The sequence below is a fragment of the Cervus elaphus genome, chromosome 28 (assembly GCF_910594005.1).
Source record: "Cervus elaphus chromosome 28, mCerEla1.1, whole genome shotgun sequence".
Classification (NCBI taxonomy): Eukaryota; Metazoa; Chordata; class Mammalia; order Artiodactyla; family Cervidae; genus Cervus; species Cervus elaphus.
The window spans coordinates 44,049,234-44,066,390 of NC_057842.1; the positions used below are offsets into that span (position 1 = coordinate 44,049,234).

The 17,157-nt window shown below is 40.6% G+C and overlaps 1 protein-coding gene across 1 annotated transcript in view; it reads left to right on the forward strand.

Moving 5' to 3' along the window:
- Positions 1-1,210: 1,210 nt before the first annotated feature.
- SEC63 (SEC63 homolog, protein translocation regulator) overlaps positions 1,211-17,157 on the forward strand; it is a 72,536-nt gene continuing 56,589 nt past the window's right edge. The window contains exon 1 of the mRNA XM_043889884.1: positions 1,211-1,509. Coding sequence (XP_043745819.1) covers positions 1,386-1,509 — 124 coding nt within the window. The 5' untranslated portion in view covers positions 1,211-1,385. The remainder of the gene's footprint in view (positions 1,510-17,157) is intronic.

Consider the following 17,157-nt stretch of genomic DNA (forward strand, 5'->3'; position numbering starts at 1 on the left):
CCTTTAATTTTCACAAAAGCTCTGTGAGGTGAGTCGGGTGGACCTTTCCTTTTGGTCCCCTGAGGGGAGATGGAGATGTTGGGCTAGGCCCCCGTCAGGACTGCCCCGGGAACACCGGCTCGTTCGCAGATCAGGGCACCAGCCCTCTCGGCTCCCAGTTTGGCTGACACCAGCTTCTGGGATCTGACAGCCGGCGAACAAAGAGGCTGCAGAGGGCGTCTGCTTCCCCAGCGGTCCCTCCTCCTAGCGCGGATTCCTGCCCACGCTCTGCGCTGGAGTGCCAGTTGCTCTCAGGGAAATGCGACGGTCGGCGACGAGTTGGTAGTCAGGGGCTCTGGCTTTGTGGCGTCAGCGTGATCTGAGTTTGAACCCCCAGACCTTATCTTACTGTGCTTGACTGTAGGCAATCTCTCTGAGCCTCATTTTCCTTCATCTGGAGAGTCGGCATGCTTTGATTTATTCCAAGGGGTTCGCCCACCATAATTTATAGCAATAAAGGTGTGTCGAAGAAAATGCTATGAATATTTTAGCTCTGGGATAGGTCGGTCACCGTCTCTACCAGAATGGGAAATCTCAATCTGCAAAATGGGCGCAACGTAGATTGCGGTCTTTTAAGAGCTAACATGGCTTTGCAAAAGGCCCCTAACAAACCCTTCACCGTCTCTCCCCGCAGCTCCCGCTTTGTCCCCACGCCGCCCTATCCTGAGAGACCCTAGTTTCCCAACTGGAAGAGCCGATCCGGAACTTAAACATTCTTATCAACCAGGGAAATAGAAAAGAGAGAGTGCAGGACAGGGTGACGTAGGGATGGAAGACAGGGGAGGCAAGGAAGACTCAGCTCTGCTTCGAATGGGTGTGACCCCGGTCGCAGGCAGATGAACCCCCCGCGCCCACTGCTCGGCCGGGAAGCCTTGGCTCAGACCCAATAAACTGACCCTCGCGACCTGGAGTGGGACCCTGGGCCAGGAAACGGAAGTGGAGGTGGGGGACGAGAAACTTTAGGGGTAGACGCGGGGCCTTAAGGGAGGGGCTACCAGAGCTCGAGGGGCGGAGCTGAGGCTAAGCGGGCAGGGCTAAGGGCGGGACCTCGCAGAGATCTTCGGCTGCGCGCGCCACGTCTCCTTCAGCGAGCTAGTGGGGGAGAAGCGAGGGGCGGGGGAGGGAAAAACCGAGCGGGGCGGGAGCTCTCTCTTCTCGCGAGAACTGGAGACGGCAGCGGCAGTGGCGGCGGCGTGTCCCTGAGAGTAGCGTGGGGGCGGGGAGGAGAGGCGGCGGCGGCGGCGGCGTAGGAGCTACGCCACACGGGGCCGGGGAGCTGGGAGCTGGATTGCAGAGCGGGGTCGTGGCGGCGGCGGTGAGAAGAGGGAGGCGGAGGAGGGGGAGCCATGGCGGGGCAGCAGTTCCAGTACGATGACAGCGGGAACACCTTCTTCTACTTCCTCACCTCCTTCGTGGGGCTCATCGTGATTCCGGCCACATACTACCTCTGGCCCCGAGATCAGAATGCCGGTGAGTCCCGCCGGCAGCTGCCCGTGGACCCGCGCAGGCCCCGCCGGCCCCTCCGGGCCGCGCCGCTTCGGCCCAGCCCAGCCCGCCGCACACGGGGTGATACCGTCCGCGCGGCGGGGCCTCGCGTCCAGGCGCCCGCCGCCCGCGGGGCCCGGGCTCGGTGGTGTTTCCCTGGGTGTCTCTCTGGGCTCCTCCCACCCCCCTTATTGTCCTCCTCAGGAGTTTCGCTAGGCACCCTCTCCCCTATTGTTCTGGACGCTCCTTGCAGCCGCGTCCTGCCCCTTTGTCTTCTCTGCCTCGGATTTTATTGGTATTTTTCTTTATGGAGGGAGCAGGATGGGATCGCGAGGATGGGAAGGTGAGAGGAGAGTTGGCAAAGGAAGAAGACAAGCGTGCAGGCTCCACTCTGAGCCTCCAAGCCACGGTCCTCTTTCCCCCACACCCCCGTTTCCCTGTTGCAGCTGTCGTTACAGATGTTTCGGGCACCATCTAAGTTGGGTGGCATGTATAGGACTCCAGCTGAGCTCCCCAACCGCCCCCCCGCCCCCCATCTCCCTATATCTTTCCCTCTTTGCATTTTCATTTGTTCACTCACACTGTGCGGGTTGGAAGCAATAATGTTTTTCTCCTTAGCAAGAATTAGGCATTTCTCTATTTCCTTATCTTTGGAGTTTCCTGTTTATGGCGGAAAAAACGCAAGTATGAAGGGTTAAGTCTTGTAGGTAGTTCGGTTGTGAGGTGGTTTGTCCATTTTCTTTTATTTCTGAATTTTTTCACTTTGAACGACATCGGTTTAGAACACAGAATTAACTAGATTCTTGTCAAGGCATTTTATGTCTGGGTAATGTTTGGATTCCATTTGTTGCACTCTTGCTAGGACATATGGCAGGTGATATTCTTAAGACTGATAGAACTGCAAGGCCTTAATAGGTTGTTTATGGAGGTTGCTCATGGTGCGTTAACAGTAACAGGTAGGTTTTGAGTATGAACATTTAGGGAAGGTGTTTTGTTTCTCAGGAGCTCTGGTAACTTGAGTAAATAGACTCTCAAGTTGGGTGTGTTGGGGGTCTACGTTATCCAGGTGATACACTGTACTTTGGGGACATTGTTACCCAGTGAAGCATTGAATCAACCCAGATCTTATTATGCTTTAAGACTGATTCAGTGCTTTTGGCTGCTTACTGTTTCACAGGAAAATCAAATAAGCTCAAATATTAAAATATGTTGTATTATTCAGAATTACTGCTACAGATCCACACCCTTTATTCAAAATGCTTGAGGACAGATATACCACAGAATTTTTCAGATTTTAGAAAGATAGTACCTGCCCTAACAGCCATTAAGGGTCTAAAACATCACTAATAAATCAAGCAAATTATTCCAACAGCTCTAATAATCAGGCAAATTATTCCAACAGCAGAATATGACTGGTTTTTAAGTGAGATGAATAAAGATTATAAATAGCCTCCTATTAGTACAAGTCACCAAATTATTTTCCTGCAAACATATGTAGGCATATGATGATTTTGAGTTTCAGAGTTCTTATGGCAATCTTGACTTTTCAGGGGTATCTTCTATGTGAAAGCCTAAAAAGATTTTCTTTACCAGCAGTTATACAACCTTAAAGTTGAGTTTAATCTTTGTTTAGTTTTTTTTAAAAGATAACACTTTTGGGGGCTTTCAGTTTTTAGGTTGACGGTGGTTTCAGTATTGCTGTTTTGGAATTGTTGGGCCCATCAAGAAAGCATGGCGCCATTTCAGGTTTGCAAATCTTGGATTTGAAAAACAGAAGTAGCTTGGTGTTTGCATTGGCATATTTGAGGTGTTAATTGAAGTTACTCTGTTAACATTATCACTGGAATCCCTTTTCTGTTGTTTAGTCCCTAAGTTGCTTCTGACTCTTTTGCGACCCCCATTGACTGTAGCCTGGCAGACTCCTCTGTCCATGGGATTTCGCAGGCAAGAATACTGGAATGAGTTGCCATTTCCTTCTCCAGGGGATCATCCTGACCTAGGGATTGAACCTGTGTCTCCTGCATTGGCAGATGGATTCTTTACTGCTGAGCCACCTGGACAGCCCCATTTTGCCTTTATTTTGTCTAGTCTGTTGGGCTAAGTGCACTTACAGTTGATACCCCTTTTAGTAGTTGAAGGATCTTGTTTATCTTACTCTCTTGGTTGTTCGCAAATTGGCTGAATAAGATGACTAAATACTTTTTCTGACCATTATGAAAAAAGTTCTGTTTGAAGTAATAATATGGAGGGTTTGGATTTCCTTAGAATAGTGGTTCTTAGCCCTGACTCCTTGTTAGAATCATTTGGGGGAACGTCTGAAAACACTGAAAACGTCTGACCCATCACCAGGTACTCTGATTTAATTGGTCTGGAGTGAGTGCTGTGTATTGGTTTTTTACAAGGTCCCTCTGTGATTGTAAATTGTAGCTAGGTTGAGTTGCTAAGGTAGGTAGTGGTCTTTAGCTGAATTGTCATTTTGGGAGGTGACATATTTCTCTTGATATGGGCACTTTGATAAAAACAAAAAAGTCTCTAATGTCTTTGCCTTTTGGTTTTACCAAGCTAAGAAGCACTTAGAGTAAAATAGTGCTATAAAATAATGTAGTTGAAAGCAGAATATTTTTGTTAAAGTAACTTTAATAGGTTTACAGTGATATTTGACAAGAGAAAATTAATGCTGTAATTATTAGAAATTCAAATAATCCTGAGAGGACTTCTGTTCTTTCCATAGGTTAAGGATTATAGATCATTTGAATTGAGATAAAATATATCATTACTTTTTCCCAAATTTGGGTTTTTTTTTACTCCTTACTTTTCAAAACTAGTTTTGAAACCTGGGTCTGCCAGTTACTGTGTTATCTTAGGCAAGTGATTTAACTTCTTTGTGTTTTAGTGTACTCATTTGTGAAATAGAGACAGTAGTTATGTTCCATAGAATTAAATTAATAAAATAGGTATATATAAAGTGTTTGGAACAGTGTCTGACACATATTGGGGCTGTTAGGGCCTGCTCTTTTTGCTGATTACTTGGACTTTCTGGAACAATTTGATTTGGTACACTCATGTACTCAGATTGTTTGAAAGGATTAATGAAACTCTTTTAAAAAGTTGCATTCCTTTATTCTTTGTTCCTTGCCTTTCAGATATGTACAAGTGATTTAGCTCTCTGACTTGGGAATGTAAGAGTTCGCTTTTAGTGCTTAGTAGTAAAGTGAAAAACTCGGAATTTGAAGTTAGAGGTTTTGGGTTCCTAAGTTTCAGCCTAGTCCCTGATTAGTTGTTTCTGAACTCTCATCTTCATTTTCTAGGGGTAGTAATAATAAACTGCCCTACCTACCAAGAAGTGATGATGAGAAGCAAAGAAACAGATGCATATAAACATGTTTGCTTTAAAACTGAATGCACTGTAGAAATTTGTTCATTTTGCAAGTTACTTATAGAGCATAATGGGCTTCCCTGGTAGCTCAGCAGTAAAGGATCCACCTGCATTGTGGGAGACCTGGGTTTGATCTATGGGTTGGAAAGATCCCCTTGAGGAGGAAATTGCACCCTACTCCAGTAGTCTTGCCAGGAAAATCCCATGGATAGAGGAGCCTGGCGAGCTACAGTCTGTAGGGTTGCAGAGTTGACATGACGAGAGTGACTGAGCACACACACAGAGCATATAAGACTTTGTGCTAGAGGCTGCTTCTTGGTGATAGATCAGGTTTTTAAGGGCTTTTAGCTTTTTTCTTAATAAGTTACATACACTCAATGCAAAAAAGATCAAAGGAACAGAACAAAAATTGCTTGTTATTCTGTCACCCAAAAACAGTTAAAATATTTTGGTGTGGGCATCTCCTTTGAGATGACTTTAGATCTAGTCCCTTTTCTCATCAGGGGAGATCCCACATCCCCTTCCAGTCTGAGACAGATGATTGTAATCCTCATGTCAGGCGCTGCAGCTGTTCATTGAATGTTTACTAGCCTCAAGGATGGGACGTGCTGAATGCACTCACTGTATCACTTTGAGTTAGACTCAAATGTTATCCCAGTTTTATTAATGAGAAAATAGAGCCATAGAAGAGCTCACCAACTTGCTTAAAGCCATATTGCTACTAAGTGGAAGATTGGTTGTTGGACCCAAATTCATCTTATGCCAAAGCTTCTCTTGCTAGCCACTGCGTTGTACTCCCCCTGTAATTGGTATAACACATTATAATAAGTATTAAATGAGAAGTGGAAAGCGCTATGTGCAAGGGAGTATATTTTATGAATGTTCATATTCCACTTAGAACATACAGTCTTCCTAAAATTTTATATTTTGAAAGGGGTATTAGAGATCTGAAAAGTTTGACTCATTTTAAAATCAAGTCATTGTCTTTGTGTTCTCTCCAGACCGAAAGGGTACCAGACATTAGCATAGACACACTTAAGTTCCACACAGTAGAGGAAACCAGCTGAAAACTTGGCAGTACAAATTTAGGTTTTATAAATAAGGTGACAAACATTGGGATTAGTGAATGCATTACATAAATTGTTTTTAGGTAAAGGTCATCTGGCCTTCTTGCTTGATCTTGGAGAACCTGAAAGACAAAGATAGTTTTATTTTCATATCAAATAAAACTTTCAGATGTTCATTCCCTTAATTATACTTTTTGTTCAGAAATTAAAAAGTCCAAACAAATGTATCCAGGCTTCCCAGATGGCTCAGTGTTAAAAGAATCTGCCTGCCAATGCAGGAGATGCAGGTTCAGTCCCTGCATGGGGAAGATGCCCTGGAAAAGGAAATGGTTACCCACTCCAGTATTCTTGCCTGGAAAATCTGATGGACAGAGAAGCCTGGCGGGCTGCAGTCCATGGGGTTGCAAAAGAGATGGACACCACTCAGCAACTAAGCAACAACAGCAACAAATGTATCCATATTGTACTTGGACTTCTTTGAAAAAAAGTTTCCTGTTACCAGACTTTGTTGATAGTAAATATACTTACACCGTCTCACCATCACATTGTTTGTTTGAAAGGCATTATTGTTCATTTTCTTAATAAGTGAAACTGAGTCTCCCTTGAGCCCAGGTTCCTCTGCAGAGTTTATGATTAACCTCTATCCGAAACTATTCCCTTCCTTGTCCTGCACCTATTCTTTTCAAGAGTGAAGAGTATCAAAGGAATGGGGGATTGAAACCAAGCAGGACCCTGCAGGGCCCTCCCAGGTACAAAAGCCCCTTCATGTTCCCCATTTCTTGTTTGTAGAAAAAGACTTCAGTCCTCTGGGCCTTCCTTGAGTTCCATAGAGCAGGCATAGGTAGTTACTTAAGTAGGGAAGTGAGTGAATGCAGAAACAAAGGAAAAGCAGTTGAACAAGAAAAGTAATGACAGTAGTTCATGGGTAAAAAGAGTGCTAGTTCCTCCTCAAGGAATATACAGAACAATCTGAAGGATCTCTTGGAGCTGTTCTTAGGAACTAAGACCTGCATCCCTCAGGTGACTTTGGAAGGTTGATGGTTGAGATCCCTGAAACCACTCTACCTTACTACCAGCCAGTCAGAAGAAAGTCGTGCATCCTGCAACCCCGAAGCCCCCAGATGTTGCCTTTAAAAACGCTTGGAGTTTGGGTTGTGGAGTTTGGGTCTTTTGAGCATGAGCCACCCCTCATCCTCGCTTGGCATCCACAGTAAACACTGTAGTGTCCTTCACCACAACTAGCATCAGAAAATTGGCTTTGCTGGTAGGCAGGTGAACCTAAAGTTGGGTCTGGCAACATAAGGTGTTCTTACATTTTGGAATTACATTTGTGTCAGTATGGATGAAGGAATTTTCTCATGTGTATTCCAGATGTTTTTTGCTGTAGATTTTTGCCTGTTTAGTTAAATCTAGTAGTTATTGAATGACCACTCACTGTTTACCTGTATAAAAACAGCTAACAGTACAAAGAGGCATGCAGTGTAAATATAGTCTTTTGTTAAAGTTTATAACCCAGATGGGGTGGGAGAATTAGAATTAGACAAATACAAATTATTATTAATATATCCAAAACACAACAAAGAAAATGTAGGAAAAGTGAAAACAAGTGCTATGGAAGTTAGCTGGATAAAGTATTTGCATCTAATTGGTGGTGGTGGTTGTCAGTATCTAGAGGTAAGGAAAGTCTCTTTAGAGTTAGGTTGATTTTGACTGGACTATTAAAGGATGAGGGCTTTCCTCAGCCACCTTTCCCTGGTGGCTCAGTGGTAAAGAACCCTCCTGCCAGTGCAAAAGACGCATGTTTGGATCCCTGCACTGGGAAGAACCTCTGGAGAAGGAAATGGCAACCTACTTCAGTATTCTTGCCTGGGAAATCCCATGGACAGAGGAACCTGGCGGGCTACAGTCCGTGGGGTCACAAAACAAAAGAGATTTGTAGTTTTACTGTTTTAAGTGTACAGTTCAGCAGCATTGATTAGGTTCACAATGCAGTGCAACCATCACCACTGTTTCCAAAATTTTTCATCACCCTAAATAAACTGCTTGTTGAACAATAGCTACTTATTGTCCCTTTCCTTCGGCCCCTGGTAAACTCCATATATATAGACAAAACTATGTAAATTTGCGTATTCTAGATATTTCATATAAGTGGAATCATACAGTATTTGCCTTTTCATGTTCAGCTTATTTCATTTAGCATAATTTTTCTAGATTTATCCATGTTGTAGCATATATCAGAACGTAATTCTTTTTATGGCTGAAGAATATTCTGTTGCATGGATACATCCACATTTTAATTCACTCATCTATTGATGAACACGTAGGTTATTTCTATTCTTTGTCGTGAGTAATGCTGCAGTGAACATTGTATACAGATCTGTGAGTCCTTATTTTCAGTTCTTTTGAGTATATTCCTACGGGTGGGAATCCAGTTGTCCAAGCAGTATTTATTGAAGAGACTGTTCATTTTTCACTGAATGAACACAATGTTTTCAAGAATCATTTGGCTGAAGATGTGAGGGTAGTATCTGTTTTTTCGTGGGATGATTTATTGAACATAGTTTACCAGTGAGGACCTCAGTATTAGAATATCTCTAGGTTGAGACCTTGACTTCTTTTCCGTCTGTACCTCTTCCTTTGGTGAGCTCACCCAGTCTCATGACTTTACGTATCATCTATGTGACTCATAAAAATTATATTTCCCAGACTTACATTTCCAGTCTAGAACTCTTCTTGAACTCTCCACATTTCTCTTTGCGTTTCTAATAGAGATCTTAATATGCGAAAAACTGATGTGATTTCTGTCCATTCTCCCAACCTTCCTGACCTATAGTCTTTTCCATTTCAGTTAATCACAACTGTTTCTTCAGCTGTTCCGGCCAGCAGTCTTGGAGCTTCTCTTGCTTATCTCTTTGTCTTATGTGCCGCTTCCAGATGTTAGTGTGTCCTGTGGGCTCTGCTCTCAAATTATATACTGCCCATTTCTAATTGCCTTGCTACCAGCCCTGTCCTGCTTCATTGCCTGGATTACTGTTAGCCTCCAAGCTGGTCTTGTTTCCACCCTTGCTCCTTGCAGTCTATTCTTGAAAGTCTATTCTTGAAGCGCAGTGATTCTTTTTTAACTGAAGCTGGCGCATGTCACTCTTGAACTCAGAACCCTTTAAGGCTTTCCCATCTCAATCTCAGTAGAAGCTAAAGTCATAGAGTGGTCTATGAAATCCATCATGAACTTTTGGACTTCATTTCTTGTTTCTTTCTCTCTTGCTCCTTCCGTTCCAGACAGACCAGCTGCTCTGCTCTTATGGCACGTGAGGCATGCTTCTTTTGAACCTTTATGATTATTGCTTCCTGTGCCTGGAATACTTTTTCTCTAGGTAGCCTGTTGTGATCTTCCTCATCTCTATTATGGCTTTGCTCAAACGCCATCTTCTCAGTGTTGCCTTCTTTGAGCACCTTATTTAAAATTAAGTTTCTTTCTGCCTGCAAAAAAGCTCTTCCTTTTTCTGTTTTATTTCTCTTCACAGCACTTATCATCTTCTAATATACTATAAAGTTTATTTAATTTTTTTTACTGATGTCTCCTGAACTGGAATGTATGGTCTGTGAGAACTGGGACTTTTATATTGTTTTTTGATGTGTCCTCAGTGTCCAGAGAGATCTGGGCACATAGTAGGTACTCACCAATATGTACTTAATAAAGGACATTTAATAATGTTTTCTAGATAAAGGAATTCTGTACATTCTTTACAAATTTATATAGTGCCTATTATATTCTTGGCAGCTGGAAAGGGGAGGGGTGATTATGTATAAGAAAACAATGTCTGCTTCCAGGAGTTGAGTGCAGATTAATAAAAATTGACTTTATTACTGACTGCTGAAGGATGGTGGTGCTGTTCACACAAACTTCTGAAAAAGAATGTATAGTTCTACTTCTTTTTTTTTAGAAAAGAGCTATATAAATGTTAAAAACTTTAAATTTAGTAATTCCACCTCTAGGACAGTGTTCTAAGGATATAGCTCTAAATACAGGACTAGAGAAAGATACTGTGATATTGTGACTTAAAAGAAATATATTTTGGTCATCTGAATGACCACATATGTACTTCTTTTATACATTTATGTATAAGCTCCTCACCCTTTCTCCAAACCCTGCTCTATGCATCTCTTCTATTTGTCTGTTCCTGAGTTGTATCCTTTTATAGTAAACTGGTAATACAGTAAGTAAAATATTTCTCTGTGTTATGTGAGCTGCTTTTGCAAATTAAACCAAAGGAAGAGGTTGTTGGAACCCCCAGTCTATTATCTGGGCTAACGACTGGCATCTAAAGTAGGGGGGCTTGGCGTGTACAGTCTTGGGGGACTGAACCCTCAACCCTACAGTTGGAGTAGATAGTGTCAGAGTTGAGTTGAATTCTTGGATACCCAGCTGGTGTTCCAGGAATTGTTCAATGGAGGTATGGAGACTTTCCCCACCCTCACTTTGGAAATGAGTCTCAAAGAACACCCTGTATGCCCATAATACCAAAAAATTAGAAAGAGTTTATATGTCTAATTATATAGGATGGTAGGTATATTATGGTGTCTTAATTCATTTGGCTATTAGTAGTCATTAAATATTTACAAATTTCTAAACATGGAGATATTTAGAAATTAAAAAATTAAAACTTTAGCTTTATGTGGTTGTATCTGTCCATTTGGACCTTGGCACATCATACAGTGCTTTCCTTAAATTAGCCTTTATATGTCCTATTTGTTCTGCTGTCTGAGAAACTCTCACTTGGGCATCTGCTGCACTGGGAATAGTAGTAGATGTCTGTTTACTGCCGAAAAGAGGGTTTTGAGGGTCCTTGAGAGTCCTGATTGAGGCAGCCCCATAGCCCTTCAATTGAGGGAAGCATATTGTCCCTAGAAATTAGTTGCTGGAATTACCTTGTTCACAGAGGAATCTTCCCTGAGTATGTACCATCCACCTTGCCAACTTTCCTTTCTTCCTGCTTCGCAGATGTTCTCCTGAAGAGGACTACAAAGGAAATGTATTAAAATGTTGTTAGTGATTATTATCTGGAGGTTGGAATGGTGAATGTTTTCTTCCTTCTGCTCTTATGTATATGCCGAATTTACTATATGGATTTATATTAATGTCTAAAGGTTTATTTAAAGAATCTCTGGATAGATTGGCTATGATCTTGAGGAAGACATTTTCAGTACCTCTTATGTCTACAGGCCCTTTCAGCTCAGTGAATTCTTTTTACTTTGGGGTATGTAGTGTTTAAGGTTCCAGTGGGATGTACATCCTTGTGTTTTAAGTTGCTTTTTTTTTTTTTTTAAAGCTATTATATCTTTAACAGTATTTGAGTTTCTCTATTTCTTTTTCTCTTAGTTTGTCTTAGAAGTAACCTTTGACTTGGGCTGTGGATTATCACTTTAGATAAAGGTGAAAAGAAAATTAGAGTGCTAATAGAGGATTGGATGAAGAGTAAAGCAGCTAACAGGGTAACTGTATTGTTGGCTGATGACATGGCAGGGCAGAGAGCACCCTTTGGTAGGATCTTGGGTCATGCTGAGGAGAGCACGCTAAGGAGACATAGCATCCTTCTCAGAGGCACTTGGAGCACACTGTAGTTTGTTTAGATTTCACCTTAGTCCAGTTTAAGAAATGTAACTGAATCATCTCTGCAATTGAAACCTCCCATCTTTCCTTAGCATTATCTTCTGGTTTAGAGACAAATGGCTTATAAAAACGCCTGTGTCCTACAGATACGAAGGATGGATGTTTGTTTTTCCTTTGAATCTTGACACTTCTATAGCAAATTGAACTAAAACAAACAAAAGAAGAACTGATTTACCATCGTCCCCTGCCTCCAATTTATGTGCTACCTTGCCTTGTCCCACACTCTTTAATACTGAAGTCCTTGCAGTTTTATTTGTAGTACTTTTTTTTTTGGTCTGTAAACTTCTGTTTCACCAGACTTTTTACTAGAGGATCACCTCATCAGTTGTTTTTAGCTACTCCTTGTTTTTAAATTTTTTTGACATTTTCTGCTTAGGAAGTATAGTCGGTTCTGGTTAAATTAATGAGAATAGGGACACAGTATATTTTAGCTGCTTTTGAGAATTGTCAAGGCAATCTTAACTATTCTTTGATTAGGAAAGACAGTTAAAATGATTAAGTGCACAGGTCTATGAATTTAAACCTGGGCATAAGTCCTGTCTGTATTCTTTAGTGGTTATTTGCGGTTCCTTTGGTAACCATGTGTAACTTCAGGTAAGTTACTTAACCTCTCTGAACCTCAGGTTTTTGTTTTGTTTTGAAATATAATCATACATATTGTTGTTGATTAGGTGCTAAGTCATGTTGGATTCTTTGGGACCCTATGAACTGTAGGCTGCCAGACTCCTCTGTCCATGGCATTTCCCAAGCAAGAACACTGGAGTGGGTTGCCATTTCCTTCTCCAGGGGATCTTCCTGACCCAGGGATCTGAACCTGTGACTCCTGCATTGGCAGGCGAGTTCTTTGCCACTGAGCCACCAGGGAAGTCTCATGGGATGTTTACAAGTTGCTTATAAGTGGAAGCATAATACATATTTTAGTTTTAGTAATTTATCAATTTATAATATTTATGTTGCCTTGAATAGCACATACAGACATGCACACACATACAGATAAAAGTAGCGTCAGAAATTTTAACATGTAAAAAAAACTTCTGGATTGTGTTAAACGTCCCTGATGTTCTTTGGCCATGTATGCCAAAGCACTTAGAGGTGAAGTGTCTTGATGTCTTCAGTTTACTCTAAAAAAATGGGGGAGAGAGGGAAAGAAGGAACTAGAGATAAAGCCAGGAGTTGCAAACTATTAATAGTTGGTGAATTTAGGTGAAGGGTATTGTTCATTGTAATATTCTTTCAACTTTTCTGAAGGCTTGAAAATTTTCAACATATGTATTTGGGAAAAATAGTCACAGGGAATAAAACATTAATTTTAAGAAGGATGTGTCAGTAGTATAAGAAATGACTTACTAGGATAAAAATATATTACAATTAGGATAAAATTATGTGGGGGAGGTAGGATGAAGAGCTTGTTCATGAATTTCTGTAAATGGATGATGGTGGGTATGAAATTGCTGTGGTTTTCAGATTTCATTGGTACATCTAAAAGCGATGAAACTGATTTTAAAATGTCAACTTATGTTGGGAATGACATCTTTGGCACCTCTTCAAACGTACAATGAAAATTTTAGATGCCAAATTAGAACTCTACAAGAAGGTACATGATTTTTTAAAATTCTTTTGTAATAAGCAGGCACACAGACCTGAAGATCACATCTGGCTAACATTCTTTTAGCTCTTCAGGTTCTAGGAGTATGGTGCTAAGGGTTCACTCTGTACTACAGACTGGCAGATCATTCTGCAGGACAGATGGATGTGACTGTTTTAATGAAGGCACTGCATAGCTTATGAATCACAATCGTAATAACCTATCCCCAAACCTGGACTATTCCTGTGAACATACAGACTTTATGATTGTTGAGAGCAATCATCATATGCTCTGTTGTTTTCTAAATCACAGAATTATTTTATGACCTTGTAATTTCCCTTTTCTATAAATGTGAATAATTTCTTTAAAAAGTATAAGTTAATGATATTACTTAGGTAGTTTTTCCTGGCCATGAAACTAGTAATTCTATAAACTAGAAGCTTATAAATGAATTTCTTTTTATTCTAAGTGTCTTTAAAAGAAACCGTCTTGAAGGACTTCACTTTTTTTTCTTTTCCATTATGGTTACAGGGTATCGAATACAGTGCCCTGTGCTATTACAATAGGACCTTGTTGTTTATCCATTCTATGTATAATAGTCTGCATCTGCTGGTCTCAAACTCCCAAGCCGACCCTCCTTGTGGAAAGATTTTACTTTTGATAGTTACTTTGACTTGAGCTCGTATAGAATTTTGGAATGTGTACTGTGAATATTTAGTTGTGCTGGATGCCTCTGTGTTACTGTGTCAGCCAAACCCCGTCCTACTTATTGATTAAATGTTCTCCTAAAAGGTTAGGATGTGAATTTTGGATTGAGAGTAAGAAGACAAGGTGCATGTACACATTGTGTGAGACTTGGGGGCTGAAAACCATGTGTACTTTCTCTTGGACAGAAGCATTGGGAGAATATCATTCCTTTGAATAGATCAAGCCATCTGGTTATTAAAGAGACTTCAGCATGTTCTTGTAACATGTTTCCTTGGTTTTATGCTTAAAATGGGAGACTGTGGAGGCTTAATTTAATGAAATACAGATTTAAAAATCTCCAGTGGTGTTTTCAAAAGTGTCCATAATTTAACTGTGAAAATCAGGAAATTGACATTATTACCATATCATTTTCAGACCTATTCAACTTTTGTCACTTGTCTCAGTGATGTCCTTTTCAGATGATTTGTTTCAGAATCACACATCACGTTTAGTTGACATGTTTCTTTTTTTTTTGAGCTACTATCAATTTTTTTTTCATTTATTTTTATTAGTTGGAGGCTAATTACTTTATAATATTGTACTGGTTTTTGTCATACATTGACATGAATCAGCCATGGATTTACATGTATTCCCCATCCCGCTCCCCCCTCCCACCTCCCTCTCTACCCGATCCCTCTGGGTCTTCCCAGTGCACCAGGCCCGAGCACTTGTCTCATGAACCCAACCTGGGCTGGTGATCTGTTTCACCATAGATAATATACATGTTTTGATGCTGTTCTCTCGAAACATCCCACCCTCGCCTTCTCCCACAGTGTCCAAAAGTCTGTTCTGTACATCTGTGTCTCTTTTTCTGTTTTGCTTATAGCGTTATCATTACCATCTTTCTAAATTCCATATATATGTGTTAGTATACTGTAATGGTCTTTATCTTTCTGGCTTATTTCACTCTGTATAGTGGGCTCCAGTTTCATCCATCTCATTAGAACTGATTCAAATGAATTCTTTTTAATGGCTGAGTAATATTCCATGGTGTATATGTACCACAGCTTCCTTATCCATTCGTCTGCTGATGGGCATCTAGGTTGCTTCCATGTCCTGGCTATAATAAACAGTGCTGCAATGAACATTGGGGTGTACGTGTCTCTTTCAGATCTGGTTTCCTCAGTGTGTATGCCCAGAAGTGGGATTGCTGGGTCATATGGCAGTTCTATTTCCAGTTTTTTAAGAAATCTCCACACTCTTCTCCATAATGGCTGTACTAGTTTGCATTCCCACCAGCAGTGTAAGAGGGTTCCCTTTTCTCCACACCCTCTCCAGCATTTATTGCTTGTAGGCTTTTGGATAGCAGCCATCCTGACTGGCGTGTAATGGTACCTCATTGTGGTTTTGATTTGCATTTCTCTGATAATGAGTGATGTTGAGCATCTTTTCATGTGTTTGTTAGCCATCTGTGTGTCTTTTTTGGAGAAATGTCTGTTTAGTTCTTTGGCCCATTTTTTGATTGGGTCATTTATTTTTCTGGAATTGAGCTGCAGGAGTTGCTTGTATATTTTTGAGATTAATCCTTTGTCTGTTTCTTCATTTGCTATTATTTTCTCCCAATCTGAGGGCTGTCTTTTCACCTTGCTTATAGTTTCCTTTGTTGTGCAAAAGCTTTTAAGTTTCATTAGGTCCCATTTGTTTATTTTTGCTTTTATTTCCATTACTCTGGGAGGTGGGTCATAGAGGATCCTGCTGTGATTTATGTCGGAGAGTGTTTTGCCTATGTTCTCCTCTAGGAGCTTTATAATTTCTGGTCTTACATTTAGATATTTAATCCATTTTGAGTTTATTTTTGTGTATGGTGTTAGAAAGTGTTCTAGTTTCATTCTTTTGCAAGTGGTTGACCAGTTTTCCCAGCACCACTTGTTAAAGAGGTTGTCTTTTTTCCATTGTATATTCTTGCCTCCTTTGTCGAAGATAAGGTGTCCATAGGTTCGTGGATTTATCTCTGGGCTTTCTATTTTGTTCCATTGATCTATATTTCTGTCTTTGTGCCAGTACCATACTGTCTTGATGACTGTGGCTTTGTAGTATAGTCTGAAGTCAGGCAGGTTGATTCCTCCAGTTCCATTCTTCTTTCTCAAGATTACTTTGGCTATTCAAGATTTGCTGAATTTCCATACAAATTGTGAAATTATTTGTTCTAGTTCTGTAAAAAATACCGTTGGTAGCTTGATAGGGATTGCATTGAATCTATAGATTGCTTTGGGGTAGTATAGCCATTTTGACAATATTGATTCTTCCAATCCATGAACACGGTATGTTTCTCCATCTGTTTGTGTCCTCTTTGATTTCTTTCATCAGTGTTTTATAGTTTTCTAGGTATAGGTCTTTTGTTTCTTTAGGTAGATATACTCCTAAATATTTTATTCTTTTTGTTGCAATGGTGAATGGTATTGTTTCCTTGATTTCTCTTTCTGTTTTCTCATTGTTAGTGTATAGGAATGCAAGGGATTTCTGTGTGTTAGTTTTATATCCTGCAACTTTACTATATTCACTGATTAGCTCTAGTAATTTTCTGGTAGAGTCTTTAGGGTTTTCTATGTAGAGGATCATGTCATCTGCAAACAGCAAGAGTTTCACTTCTTTTCCTATCTGGATTCCTTTTACTTCTTTTTCTGCTCTGATTGCTGTGGCCAAAACTTCCAACACTATGTTGAATTAGTAGTGGTGAGAGTGGGCACCCTTGTCTTGTTCCTGATTTCAGGGGAAATGCTTTCAATTTTTCACCATTGAGGGTGATGCTTGCTGTGGGTTTGTCATATATAGCTTTTATTATGTTGAGGTATGTTCCTTCTATTCCTGCTTTCTGAAGAGGTTTAATCATAAATGGGTGTTGAATTTTGTCAAAGGCTTTCTCTGCATCTATTGAGATAATCATATGGTTTTTATCATTTGTTAATGTGGTGTATTACATTGATTGATTTGCGGATATTAAAGAATCCTTGCATTCCTGGGATAAAGCCCACTTGGTCATGGTGTATGATTTTTTTAATATGTTGTTGGATTCTGTTTGCTAGAATTTTGTTAAGGATTTTTGCATCTATGTTCATCAGTGATATTGGCCTGTAGTTTTCTTTTTTTGTGGCATTTTTGTCTGGTTTTGGAATTAGGGTGATGGTGGCCTCATAGAATGAGTTTGGAAGTTTACCTTCATCTGCAATTTTCTGGAAGAGTTTGAGTA